Source organism: Delphinus delphis, chromosome 7 (assembly GCF_949987515.2).
Source record: "Delphinus delphis chromosome 7, mDelDel1.2, whole genome shotgun sequence".
Taxonomy (NCBI): domain Eukaryota; kingdom Metazoa; phylum Chordata; class Mammalia; order Artiodactyla; family Delphinidae; genus Delphinus; species Delphinus delphis.
In genome coordinates this window covers 19,304,317-19,319,114 of record NC_082689.1, presented here as the reverse complement: position 1 = coordinate 19,319,114, position 14,798 = coordinate 19,304,317, and the positions used below count along the sequence as shown (strand labels likewise).

The 14,798-nt window shown below is 37.0% G+C and overlaps 1 protein-coding gene and 1 pseudogene across 6 annotated transcripts in view; one reads left to right on the top strand and one right to left on the bottom strand.

The window, feature by feature from the left end:
- USP37 (ubiquitin specific peptidase 37) overlaps positions 1-14,798 on the bottom strand; it is a 90,305-nt gene that overhangs the window by 4,558 nt on the left and 70,949 nt on the right. For 5 of the 6 annotated variants that reach the window (XM_060016114.1, XM_060016115.1, XM_060016116.1 and 2 more), the window contains 5 exons: positions 11,978-12,144; positions 9,326-9,386; positions 3,083-3,198; positions 1,388-1,457; positions 516-654 (listed from right to left, as the gene is read on the bottom strand). In XM_060016114.1, coding sequence (XP_059872097.1) covers positions 516-654; positions 1,388-1,457; positions 3,083-3,198; positions 9,326-9,386; positions 11,978-12,144 — 553 coding nt within the window. The remainder of the gene's footprint in view (positions 1-515; positions 655-1,387; positions 1,458-3,082; positions 3,199-9,325; positions 9,387-11,977; positions 12,145-14,798) is intronic. The other variant, XM_060016117.1, reaches the window with a different exon arrangement.
- Positions 7,232-9,012, top strand: LOC132428008 (ornithine aminotransferase, mitochondrial pseudogene; annotated as a pseudogene).

Here is a 14,798-nt window from a genome sequence, read left to right as displayed (position 1 = left end):
CTTAAAATAAAACAAATAAAAAGTTAAATAGGAAATTCAGTGAACAGAGACAGAGGATAGACAGAAAATAAACATTGATAAAGGCTGCATAATCCCATGATGCCTAAATTTTATTAAATAAGCAGCTCATTCATTTTATTACCATCTTAACCCCATGTGCCGATTCTTAAAAATACTTAGGGGGGAATGGCAATAGCTAGCTTTGATAGAAATGCTATGTAGTTCCTATCCATATAACTCAGATCTGCTAGCTGATACAATGAAATATCAAAAAGTTTTATGACAGGACAGCTTCCATCATAAAAAGATCTTAAGTTCTATACCTAGATTCTACTGTGTGAGTTAAGAGAAAAAATATTTTGGAAATACCAAGACATGAACCCTAAGCAAAGACAATAAAAATCATAAATCTCAACCAATTAACTGATGGGAACATTTTATCCTTAAAGAAAAAAAAAAAAAAAGAATTCAAGTGATTTTTAGCCCACGGCTTCAGATCAGGCAAAGTTTCTTACTTGTGCATATAAAAGAAGATGTAACCACTTCGATCTCGATCACTCTGCACAGAAGCCTCTTGGATTTTAGATACCTCTAGGTCATTATAAGTAAACCAAGCCTGCTTCTTAATGTCGTACACATCACTAATGTAATGACCTGAAATAAATAAAATCTTAAAATTAAGGTTATTTATTTTTTTTAAACGTATTGAAGGGGCTTCCCTGGTGGTGCAGTAGTTAAGAATCCTCCTGCCAGTGCAGGGGACACGGGTTCGAGCCCTGGTCCGGGAAGATGCCACATGCTGCAGAGCAACTAAGCCCGTGCACCACAACTACTGAGCCTGTGCTCTACCCGCAAGCCACAACTACTGAGCCCGTGTGCCACAACTACTGAAGCCTGCGCACCTAGAGCCCACACTCCACAACAAGAGAAGCCACTGCAATGAGAAGCCCGCGCACCGCACCGAAGAGTAGCCCCCGCTCGCTGCATTAGAGAAAGCCCGTGCACAGCAACGGAGACCCAACACAACCAAAACTAAATAAATAAAATAATAAATTAAAAAATATATATATTGAATTTTTCGCAGGGACAGGAAGCTTCAGAAAGAGAAACAGCCAACCCCATTTCACCTTACTATACCAGGACAACTTTCTTGATAAATATATTTTGTTTAGGGACATTTGGGTCACAGGTGAATAGAGAAATCAAAACAGTTAAACAGTTGTACCTATTAACACAATTCACACTTAGTGTGATCAAAGAAAAGATTTCAAAGTTTTTCTTGATGCGTTTAACTCACACCTTACAAAGCTAGGCTCAGAGCAACCCAATAAGGAGTAAATGCTGGCTAGTCCATTTATAAAATGCTGAAATCTTAATGTCCATTTACCTGAAGAAGAAGTGCTACCAATGTGACTGACAACACTGATGAGCCGATAGGAATGAGGAAGATTTCCTGTCTGGAAAATAGAAGTGGGTATGACTTTCAACTCTTCAACTGAATACAAGCAAAACACTAATTTTAAATTTATTATCAAAGCTGACATGGCAAAGTTTCAATGTGTGGGGGGTTAGACTCAATTAAAAAACCCAGTGGTCGGTATTGTTCATATCCTTTAACCCAAGAATTCTACTCCCCAAGAATTTATCTTAATAATGCAAAAGAAGGAAACAGTATATATGTATATAATTATTCACTGCAGCATTATCCATAATAATGAAAATTTGGAACTAACAATACGCTCAGTAATAGTTAAATGGTTACTGGTACATCAACTCAGTACAGTATCATTCAGTTATTGAAAGAAAAAATATGTGGGTCAGCAACATGTTAACTTGTTTTTCAAACTTACATGAAAACACATAACTATAGCTCTATAAAATAGATATGTTAATGGCTAAGTACTGAAAAACAGAATGGAAAAAATGAAAAGAGTTGCTGTGTTGCTGTAGGGATTATGGATGAACTTTTACATTTTAAATATTTTTTGAAATGCTATTAAAATATTATTAGCAGAAAAGTAAAACAAAACTGAAAAGTGATATTCATGGACTTCAGGCAGCACTATAAGATATAATTTTGGGAAGAAATATAGCTATAGGTAAGCCAGACCATTAAAATGTACAAAAACTTTGATGCTGTAATTTATTTCTGGGAATTTCCTTAAAGAAGAAAATCCTAATATAGAAAACATTACAATCATACACAGTTCAGGCAGCACTATAAGATATAACTTGGGGAAGAAATATAGTTTATAGGTAAGCCAGAAACCATTAAAATGTTCAAAAACTTTGATGCTGTAATTTATTTCTGGGAATTTCCTTAAAGAAGAAAATCCTAATATAGAAAACACTACAATCATATACAGTTCCTCTATATTTATTATAATGAAAAAAAAACAACTTAAATGCTCAATGTTAACTAAAAATTAAATAAAATAAATAGCATGTTCATTGATGGAATACAGTATAGCCATTAAAAATAAAACGCTTATAGTCTTTAACAAGTAGGATAAAAACTGTACTTATTCTATGACTTTAAAAGCATACTTGGGGTACTTTGGGGTAGGGATGATAAAAGAATATATCAAATGCTAACAGTAGTTGTGTTAGAATAGTGGGATCCTGGGTAATTAAAATTATAAAAAATTTGGAAAATGGGAAAAAAGCAATTATTTAGGGTAAAAATAGATTTCAAGTGCTCTAGTTAATGTCATCAACAGTTTTTATTGAGTAACAATCAACTATTTTTAGTATTTAACCTTAAAGATAAAATAGTTTTGGTAGAACTGAAGGTGATTTAATATACATATGACTTTGAGAACTATTACTAAGTTATTACCTAACACGCACATAAGGTGATCAGAATGTGTGGGTTTTTTTGTTTTTTTCATTTTGTTTTGAATCTTCTGTGTAAGAAATGAGGAGTAAAGGCCAAGAGAAAGTGAAGACCATTTGATGGCTGCCAAAGGGGCAGAAGGGGACCTGCAATGGACACTGATAGTGGGGCTTTTGAAGATAAGGAACAACAGGAGTAGTACTGACAACTTGACCTACAAAGGGAATATAATATAACATCACCCACCTCAGCATTTCTTTTCAGTTCCTCAGCTTCAGCTTCTGTATACTCCATATCTAAAACATCCTCATTTCCAGAGTCCTCATCAGAGCCCACTGAATCCAGAAAAGAGTTGTTAAACTCTGAAGAACACAAAGACAAAGTCTTGTAAAAGTTCTTGGAATAGACACAAAGAGATACGATTGGGAAGGTACAAAACAGCTTGAAGTACACATTTTATCATTCTAAGAAACATAAAACATATTATTATTAGGGTTCCAATTCACCCAGCTTACTCTAGGGAATAAAAATTCAGGCACCAGTTATCTGTAAAAGAAATGTTCCCTTTTGTTTTAAATATATTTATATGAAAGGGGATAATACTCTTTTAAGAAAGGAATAAAAGTGACAAAAAAATTACAGATAATCCAATTTCACTGAATTCTCTATTATATAAACTATATGTTAGATTTGACACACTTGGTGTATATTATAGGTGCCACCAGCAAATATAAATTATCTGACAGAAGAGAGACCATAAGAAGATCAACATCCTTTCATTTTTTCAACATTAAATCATACTCTGAAATTTAACAAAAATAATGGAAATCCAACCTTAAACTCCTAAGTTTTACCTAGAATACTAAACAAACAAATTCAAGGTCCAATTTTTCTTCTTAATAATGTGTTTCCACTGGAAGAATCCATCTTTACTAATGGCTTCAAATAAAGAATCCCAGGAGCATCTGTGCATAAATGACTCTTTGTTTTATAGAGTTGTTTAAAAGACATGAACACTTAAGAATGGGAAGAACAGGAAGAGACTACAGTATCAAAATTCTGAACTCTGGAATATAGAGGGGTGACTGACTTAGCAGACCTAAGAAAGTCAAACCTAAGCCAGTAATGGAAAAGTTGAGAACCAATCCAATTTATATTACAGAGTCCTCAAAAGACATACAACTTGGAAATAGCAGGTACCTCTAAAACTGGAGGCTAAGAAGAGGATAAAAATAAGGATTAGGTGGGGCTTCCCTGGTGGCGCGGTGGTTAAGAATCCACCTGCCAATGCAGGGGATATGGGTTCAATCCCTGGTCTGGGAAGATCCCACATGCTGCGGAGCAACTAAGCCTGTGCGCCACAACTACTGAGCCTGCGCTCTAGAGCCCGCGAGCCACAGCTACTGAGTCCACGTGCTTAGAGTCCGTGCTCCACAAACAAGAGAAGCCACTACTATGAGAAGCCCGTGCACTGCAACGAAGAGTAGCCCCTGCTCTCTGCGGCTAGAGAAAGCCCTCGCAGAGCAATGAAGACCCAACACAGCCAAAAATAAAAATAAATTAATTAATTAATTAAAAAAAATAAGAATTAGGTGAAAGCTGTTTGAGTTAGACTCCTAGATCCACTTCCCCTTACTTCATGCTCCTGGGCAATGACAGAAGTCAGCAGCTTTGCTCTCTGGAGAGTTGGTAAAACAGTCTCTGGATTGGAGGATTCCAGGCACAGGGGAGTACCATACTGAAAACAGGGGAGTAGGTGACAGTGTGCATATTGAAAGATGAATATAACTCCCATCCCCACCCCCAGCCCTATGCCTATACTTGGCTTCTAGAACTCTGGCAGCCACATCTTTTACCTGTAGTCAAGGGCAAGAGACTAGAAAACTTTCTTTAGGAATCTTACCAGCCCAAGGGAAGGCCTAAAATATTAACATCATCCCCCAAACAGTAAATCCCTGTAAAACTCAAAGTTGACAAGTCCTAGCTATTCATATACTCAGAGCTTCCAATCATCTTTTTAGTCCCCTACTCTTCTTTTTTTTTTAACATCTTTATTGGAGTATAATTGCTTTACAACGGTGTGTTAGTTTCTGCTAGTCCCCTACTCTTAATCATGAGCCGACAGCCAAGGATTACTAGATAACTGAAAAAAGACTCTAACAAGGAATATAAAGACCATAATAAACACACAGGACAGAGCAATCTGGAGAAAAGAGAATCTATTCAGGGAGATGGAAATGTCAAATAAACAAAAAAATGAACCATATTTAATATCCTCAGAGAGTTGAGATGGTATTACTTCTCTGAAAACCCCCACCCCAAAATGTTATAAAAAAGTAACAATCACAAAAACCACTTCTTGAAAATTAGAAATATGATAGAAATAAAATACTAAAAAAAAGTTTGGAGTTGGTGATAACGTCAGAGAAACTTCCCAGGCAGTACAGCAAAATAACAAAAAAATGGAAAACAGAAGAGATGAGAAAATTAAGAGGATCAGACTAGGACGTCTGAATAATAGGAGTTTCAAAAAGTGAAAAGAGAGGAAGTAGAATGAAGGAAATCAGTGAAAATTTCTTAGAACTGAAGGACAAAAGTTTCTAGATTAAAATAATCCTCTAGGTGCCCAGCAGAAATGGATGAAACAGACACACATCAAGGCACATCACTGTGAAACTTAATCACAATGGAAACAAAGAGAAGATCCTATAAGCTTTCAGAAAAAAAAGATGTCACATCAGAATAAAGAACAGCTTTAGACTTCTCATACAGCAACCCAGCAAACAAGACTTTTGTCATTGCCCAGCAGCATGAAGGTGGGGGGAAACAATGCTTTTACAATGATTGTAAACCCGGAATTCTATATTCAGACCAACTATCAGTCAAATACTGGGGCAGAATGAAACTTTCAAGTCCTCCAAAAAATCTAAGTCACATCCCCTCTTCTTCAAGAAAACTACTGGGGATGTTCTCCATCAAAGCATAAGTACACAAAGGATGAGAAAAGAGTCATACAGGAAATGGGAGATTCAAACAAAAGAGCGAATCAGAGGGAATCCCCCGGAGAATGGTTAGGGAGATCTCAAGATATCTGCGCATGGATGTAGAGGGCAACCAGTCCAGACTGGAACAATATGACTTGAGACAGCCATTCATCACCACCATTGTACCATCTTTTAAATGTGAGGACAGAATGCCTATGTGAGCCTAGCTTGAATTCTTCTTTGTAACTGTCTCAACCATCTGCCAGTGAAACTCTTGCTCTCTCCACCATGCCCTGCTGTCTAGATCAGCCTAGAACACTCATTTTATACCAGCAAAGTGTTTTGCTTTAATCTATTTCTCACAGCCAGAGAAAGACCAGAGTGATCTTAGAAAATACAGTTAGCTCACTTCCCGTGACTACCTGCTCTGGTAGACTTCCAGCACATGGTCCATAAATTAGTTCTGCCAAATGCCCTGACTATGGTGAACCTTATGCTTTTGAATACTCATTCACGACTTTGCTCACTGGCTTCCCCAGAGTGAGCTCTTGTAAATTCACGGGGAAACTGAAGTCACATTATCTTCTCCTAGCAGTCTTAACAGTGGCAGTATTGCTCTGTCATACAGGTGGATTACAGATAGACTGTCCTTGCTATTTCACTTTTCAAAATTAAAAAAATATATTGTTTAGGGCAGCTGTTCAGTTGATGCCACGTGTCCTGAGCTAGTCTTGGAGGTGCTGCCAGGAGTTACTGGACCCTGTGAAGACCACTCCTGGATCTTGGGTTAAAAATCTGTATTCTAATCTGAACTGTGGGAAGAAGGATGGTTGGTGATATTCCTACTTGAAGGACATCATGTTTTCCAGACTAGCACATGTGCAGACTGTTGCTGTCCTTCACCGTGGAATTCATTCTTCAGTGGCTTCTGCTATTGGGTTGGCCAAAAAGTTTGCAAGATGGTACGGAAAAACTCGAATGAACTTTTTGACCAACCCAATACATCTGCTGCAACTAAAAACACAGTCCAAGGCCCTCCATCCTCTTATTACATTTTTGAATGGGAATCTAAATATGGTGCCCACAACTACCACCCTTTACCTGTAGCCCTGGAGAGAGGAAAAGGTATTTACATATGGGATTTAGAAGGCAGAAAATATTTTGACTTTCTGAGTGCTTACAGTGCTATCAACCAAGGGCACTGTCATCCAAAGACTGAATGCTTCGAAAAGTCAGGTGGATAAAGTGACCTTAGAGCTTTCTACAACAACATGCCTGGTGAATACAAAGAGTATGTTACTAGGGCTTCCCTGGTGGCACAGTGGTTGAGAATCCATCTGCCAATGCAGGGGGACATGGGTTTGAGCCCTGTTCCAGAAAGATCCCACATGCCGTGGAGCAACTAAGCTCATGTGCCACAACTACTGAGCCTGCGCTCTAGAGCCCGCGAGCCACAACTACTGAAGTCTACGTGCCACAACTCTGAGGCCCGTACACCTAGAGCCTGTGCTCCACAACAAGAGAAGCCACCGCAATGAGAAGCCCACACTCCGCAAGAGAGTAGCCCCCGCTCGTTGCAACTAAAGAAAGCCCGAGTCCAGCAACAAAGACCCAACGCAGACAAAAAAAAAAGAGTATGTTACTAAACTTTTGAACTACTACGAAGTTCTTCCTATGATTACAGGAGTGGAGGCTGGAGAGAGTGCTTGCAAACTTACTCGGAGATGGGGATATACTACTGAGAAGGGTATCCCAAAGATTGTTTTTTGCAGCCGGAAACTTTTGGGGTAGAACATTGTCAGCAATCTCCAGTTCCACACACCCAACCAGTTACAATGGTTTTGGACCATTTATGTCAGGTTTTGAAATCACTCCATATAATGATCTGCCTGTTCTTGAGCGTGCACTTCAGGATCCAAATGTTGTGGCGTTCATGGTGGAACCAACTCAGGGTGAAGCAGGCGTTGTTGTTCTGGATCCAGGCTACCTTGTGGGTGTGCAAGAGCTCTAAACCCAGCACCAGGCTCTGTTTATTGCTGATGAAATACAGACAGGATTGGCCAGAACTGGTAGATGGCTGGCTATTGATCACGAAAATGTCAGACCTGATACAGTTCTTCTAGGAAAGGCACTTTCTGGTGGTTTATACCCTGTATCCACAGTGTTGTATAATGATGAAATAATGTTGACCATTAAACCAGGGGAACATGGTTCTATGTACGGTGGCAATCCACTAGGCTGCCGAGTGTCCATCACAGCCCTTGAGGTTTTGGAAGAAGAAAACCTTGCTGAAAAATGCAGACAAATGGGTATCATCTTGAGAAATGAACGCATGAAGCTACCTTCTGATATTGTAACTGCTGTAAGAGGAAAAGGATTATTAAATGCTATTGTTATTAGAGAAACCAAAGACTGTGATGCTTGGAAGGTATGTCTGTGACTTCGAGATAATGGACTTCTGGACAAGCCAACCCATGGTGATATCATCAGGTTTGCACCTCCGCTTGTGATCAAGGAGGAGGAGATTCTGGAGGCCATGGACATCATTAACAAGAACATCTTGCCTTTCTGAGGGTGGTGACAGTTTTCAGTGGCGCCTGGTAGCCAGCTGGAGACAGGCAGTCAGTTGACATCCTGTAAAAAGCTCTGCGTTTCTGTGCTTAATGCAGGTATATTCCACTCCCTTGTGGCAACAAGGGCTTTTAAAAAATATATGTTTTCAGTTCATACATAATAGAATGACACTTATAAATGTGCAGTGTGCTGTGTAACATGACTAAAAGAATGTCCTGGCATCTTATATTCAATTAAGTGGTTTTGTGTGTGTGTGTGCTTTCTAAGGTGAGATGCCTCTCTCTATATAGAAAGCCTTTTAATCAAGCCCCTCAGCATAGTTTATATATGTTTTAATAATTTCCTTGCTGGTATAAATGTTTGTATTTGAAAAAGTTATATGAGGGTATTACACAGAAGACTTGCTTAACCTTATAAAGTTGAATCATAATCACCGAATTTTAGGAAGGATTAATGGTTAAGCTTACATAAAATCTACTAGATTTAAGTAAACTCCATATTGGCCAGCACCAGGATGTACTCTATGAATGTCATTATTTTGAATTAAGAATTAATGTTTAACATTTCCAGATTATGTTTTAAGTGTTTGATATAATTTGTAAAAAGTGTTTATTTTCAGTGTTTCTTTAACTTTAAAATAAAGCTCATATTTAAAATGTCAAAGAAGTATTGTTTAGGAATATGAATATGCATGGTAACATTATTATTATTTTTTAAATGTAAGCTAATGATGAATACAAATTTTAGAACGGTGGTTTCCTTTGGGAGGGAGGGAAGGGAAGGCGTATACAGGTAACTTCTAAGGTTCTATATCTTTACCTGGGAGGTGTTCAAATTTGTTACTGTTATTAAAAATAACAAAAACATTTTATATGCTCTTCTGTGTGTGATACATTTCAGCATATTAAAAGAATGTAATTAATCTCCATACCTTGAAGACTTAACTCCGTAGCTCTTTTGAGGTCATCATCTTCTTTCTGTTCCCAAGCCTCCTAAACGGATAAGAACAAAACTAGGGTATTTAAAGAAGTATTGATTAAACTTATTTAATGAGGATAAAATCCACTGCTCTGAAAGTATTTGCTAATGTTTTCTATAATCTTATGGATGTTTGGAACATGACCTCTTGAGGGATGTGGAGAAGTTCTTTACTTTTTCCAACACTGTCTTCCTAAAACAAAATCCTGGGGGTTAAAAAGGCTTAAATGCTATCTTTTCTAGTTAGTGATGCTTGGCTTGCCAACCAAAAGCCATTCAATGTGACATTATGATGTAATTCCCTTTTCTTCTAACATGTATGAGATACCTGGAACATAGCAGATACTTAGTGAATAGCTCTCTTTTCTTCCCCTGATTTACAGGATTTGCCATGTTCCTTGGTATAAATACTCCTACGATGGCCAATTTTAAGCTACCAATGTGACTATGAATGCAGATTTGGGAAGTATGTATAGTGGGCTCTCCTAAGCTGACAGGGAGCTGGCTCTAGCACAGACCCTATGCCTATGACATCAAGATAAACAATATTGGGCTTCCCTGGTGGCACAGTGGTTGGGAGTCCACCTGCCAATGCAGGGGACACGGATTCGTGCCCCAGTCTGGGAAGATCCCGCAAGCCCCGGAGCAGCTGGGCCCGTGAGCCATGGCCGTTGAGCCTGCGCGTCCAGAGCCTGTGCTCCGCAACGGGAGAGGCCACAACAGTGAGAGGCCCGCGTACCGCAAAAAAAAAAAAAAAAAAAAAAAAAAAAAAAGATAAACAATATTTCCGCAACATATTATTCACAGATTTCTATTTTTATTCTTGTTAAAGAAACCATAAACATGTAAAAGAAGCTTGGTAAATACTAAATGAATGCTGCTGACTGTTGCTTTTCTAATACATACGAGGTTTTCTTAGAAAAAAATTGTACCTCTGAAAATGTCTCAAAGATGACTCATTATAAAAGGAATAGGAAAATGTTTATTACAAAAAAAAAAATTTCCCTCTCATTTTCAGAGAAAAGATAACTTACAAAGGATGTATGAGTAAAAAAAAAAAATTGTTTTATACTTTTCTCAATTCTAGACTTGTTGTTAAAGTTACTTAAATGTATAAGAAGCTTAGAATGAGCTATTCTGCATTATAGTCCTGGGAGCAATAATACTGTGTTCAAGAAAGTTACAGAGGTGATCTCTAAGAGGAAATATGATTACTTAAATTTATCCAAGTATATAAAGTCTATGCTGAAACAAGGTAAAGGACTCTCTTTTAGTAATTAATAGAATGATGCAGGTATACCAAACTAAAGAAACTTCATCTCATGATCCTATCCTCATATCTGAGAAAAATAAGATAGTTTTAAATGGGTCAGCTGACAAGAAAAATATATGTCTTTTGTCTAAGAAAAGGAGGGTTGCTGAATTTTTTCTTTTTCTGCACTATAAGGAACTATTGTTAAGAAACCAAACCATGGCCTTTTACACTAAGTTTTCTATAACAAATGATTACTATATGTTATTTGTAAGATAGTTTGACATATACACATCTTGATGACAAGGCAACCAGGGAGGTACTTCTTATAAATATCAATAAAAGGATACAGAGCAGGTGGCTCTGAAATAGTTTTAAAGCAGGAGTTCTCAACCTTGGCTGCACATTAGAATCACTGGGGGAAGTTTTTCTTTTTCTTTTTTTTCTTTAAAAAAAAACCCTTATTAAAAAAAAAAAAGAAATCTAGATGCCAGACCACACTCCAGATCAATTACATCAGAATTTCTGAGGGGCAGAACAACCCAGGCATCAGTATTTTTTTAGAGCTCCCTAGATAATATTAATGTGCAGTTTAAATTAAGGCCCAATATTCTAGTGACATTAGATCTCTTAATCTGATATTTGCAAACACTAAAATTGTGCATTCATTCTAGGGAGTCTTGGCAAATTTTTATTACTAACATGTATTGTATAGGATTAGATAACCATCAAAACATCACCTTTTAGTCAGATACCTCAGCTGACTGCAACAGTGCAAATTAACCAGCTTTGGCAAATATAAGCATAAAGAACTAAAAATTGAAGAATAGACAACTACATAAAGAAAAGAGCAGATAAATGTTAGTCTATGACTAAAATCTAAAAATTCAGATATTCCTGAGAATTTTATGTTCAAATAATTCATAGGAAAGGATTCATATTGTGAGAAAATGACCAAAACAAACATTTTGCCTTAAAATATTAATGATAAAATCATCATGGTATACCGGCTGTTTCAACTGCTTGCAAAATAAAGTTGGACTAGGGATGATCTCTAACAACTCGTCTTGCTTTAGTGTGCAATAAATTATAGTAATAGGAGGTAACCAACAAGACATTTTTTTGCATTTAGGTTTTTTAAAAAAGAAAAAGGACCAATGTTTCTGTTCCAAACCCAAGGCAAAAGCCCCAAACAAGTTTACTTTGTTTTGGTGGCTCAGTGGTTCACCGTATGTAAATCACCTGGAATAATGCCTGACACATAGTGCTTAACAAATGTTTTTTACTATTATTATTGTTCTATTTCTTGGAAAAGATAGGTATGGAGAAAGTAGCAATATAAATATCTCTTACTTGCTCTTGAAGGCTCTGAGCCAATGCCTGCTGAAGCTCTTGTTCCTCCCTTTCACGCTCCATATCATACTGCTGGAGCCAATCAACCTCTCCTTGAGTTCCTTCTGGAGTTTTGTTTTCTTTATTCTCATCACAGTCTTTAGTTATCTCGGTAAAACTGGCAGGATCTGAGGAAGCAGAACATAACATAACTGGGATATCCTCTTATAAACTGAACTCTGCACTAGAGTGTCATGCACTGTTCAAAGAGTAATGTATCCTAACCTCAGACATACCTGCTTGGGACACACAATCTCACCTTACTACATATCTAGATCAGGGTTTCTCAATCTCAGCACTACTGACATTTTGGGTGGGATAATTTTTTGTTTGGTGTGGGGAGAAGGGCTGCCCTGTACACTGTATAGTGTTTAGCAATATTCCTGACCCCTACCTACTACATGCCAGTAGCAACCCCACACTCCCCAGTTGTGACAACCAAAAGTGACATTGTCAGATGTCTCCTGGGGGACAAAACTGCCCTTGGTTGAGAAACACTGACCTACAGCAATGGTTCTGAAACTTAAGCAATCATCAGAAACACTATGGTTAAGGATGGAGAAGAATAAATAGCCATATTCAAAGGTCATGTCACATGACCAAGTACTAGGAATAAAGTATTGTTTAGGGTAGATGAAGTAAGAATTAGGATAGAATACTTAAGCTAAGTACTGAGATTTTCCCATTTATTACACTGTATGTTATATGAGCGTTTTTACATTAATTATCAAATGAGCCTTGAACATATTCTAAATCAAAAGAGCTACATAAAATATGTAATAAACATCTCATGTAGCATATAAGTATATGACAACATATATATTTAAAACATTCATCCAAGGAGGTAAGAAAAAATATTAACCTTTTACTTCTTTCTGTTCATTCTCAATTTCTAGATTATGGCTAGCTGGAATAATAATATTATTATTATAAATATTATTATTATTATAAATAATATAGGCATAATTTTGTTCTAGTTATCTGAATTTCATTATTTTTAATATAGGTTAAGAGTGGGGAGAAGAGGAAGGAACTTCCTTCCCTCCCTCCCTTCTCAAACACTTTACAAAGCAAAAATTTTCATCTTAGTAAGTTAAGGAAGTTCTCATAAAAAGAATTCAACTGGTTAACAAGAACTACCTTTACAGATTTATTTCACATGGATTGTTTTAAAATTACTAAGTGCTCTTTACCTGCCCCAATACTGCATTGTAACCATTTAGATGGTAGATAATTTTCTATAGCACAGACAACTCTGAAGCTTACAGCATCTTGGTTTTAGACTCTAAGTCAGCAACTAGTCATCATTTTTTAATTGAACTGACTTGCTGACTGAGTATTTATCATTGAAACTAATTCTGAATGTTCATTAAAAGAGGAAAAGAAACTCAGGATATTATTAAGTGCAAAAAGCAGTATGATTCCAATTAAAAAAAAATTATACTCCTCCATTCTTGGAGAATGTAATTTTCCATAGCCTCCAAGGGGCAGCTCTGTGGCGTATAAGATCCCACCTGTCCCTCTGGCCTTAGCTTACTGGACCAGGAATGAATATCTGAAAGAATCAACCAATCAGACCACTTCTGGAAATTTGGAACCATGATATTCAAAGTTAGTTGATGTTGAGCGTTTCAAGTGGAAGAAAGATTGGGGAGTTGAGGCTGGTATTTTAGGGCATAAGATGAGGATTATTACTTTTATTATCAAAACATACTCATAAAAAGAAGGTGACAGAGGCACAATTTTTCTTAACCAATAATTTTCAGCACTCAATGTACCAATGTACCTCACACAATCCTAGTATTACACTAGCAATTAATCCATGTGATAGAAAACAGATGTAAGAAAGTTTACTTTAAGATGCTAAAAATCAATATACATCTGTCTTCAGGACAAGATTATCAGATGGATACAAAAAAACATTTCAGATCTAGGAACAAATATGACCATGAAATAAAAAACACAGAGGGGAACCATGTGTTAAAACTCAAACATTCTTATACTAAATATATCATCTGCCGCTTCTCCCACCCCAAATGAAAGGTGCTCCTTTCCTACATTCTATATTTCAGTCACTGGGATCACTGTCCACCCAGTTTAGTTGTTTTTTTTTTTTTTTTTTGAAGATAGAAACCTGGGAGTCATTTTGACTTCTCATTTATCCCTTCATATTACATAAATCGTTATTTCCTAATTATCTTTCGAATCCATCAACTGTTTTTCTTTCTTTCTTTTTTTAAAAATATTTATTTGGCTGTGCTGGGTCTTAGTTGTGGCACGTGGGATCTTTTTTTTAGTGTGGCATGCGGGCTCCTTTTAATTTATTTTTTAGTTGCGGCATGCAGGATCTAGTTTCCTGACCAGGTATTGAACCTGGGGCCCCTGCACTGGGAATGCAGAGTCTTAACCACTGGACCACCAGGGAAGTCCCAACTGTTTTTCTTTTCAATGCCAAAACCTTGGCTTAGGGCACCATTAACTTTTGGTCTGGACTACTGCAATAACTGCCTAACAGGTCTCACAAGATACTTAGGTTCTTCTCTAATTTATGTGCTACACTGCAGCCAGAAATGATCTTTTTCAAATATAAATCTTTATCAAATACTTTTTCGCTTAAAATTATTCAGTAACTTCCTAATGCTTTTGAAATAAAAGTCCAAACTCCTAAACATGGTTTTAGGCCATGTAAAAACTGGAGACTGCATAACTCTCTAGTCTCAACTTTTTGCTTTTCCCCCTCAACACTATGTTCCAGCCATGCAGATCATTCTGAACTTCTGTA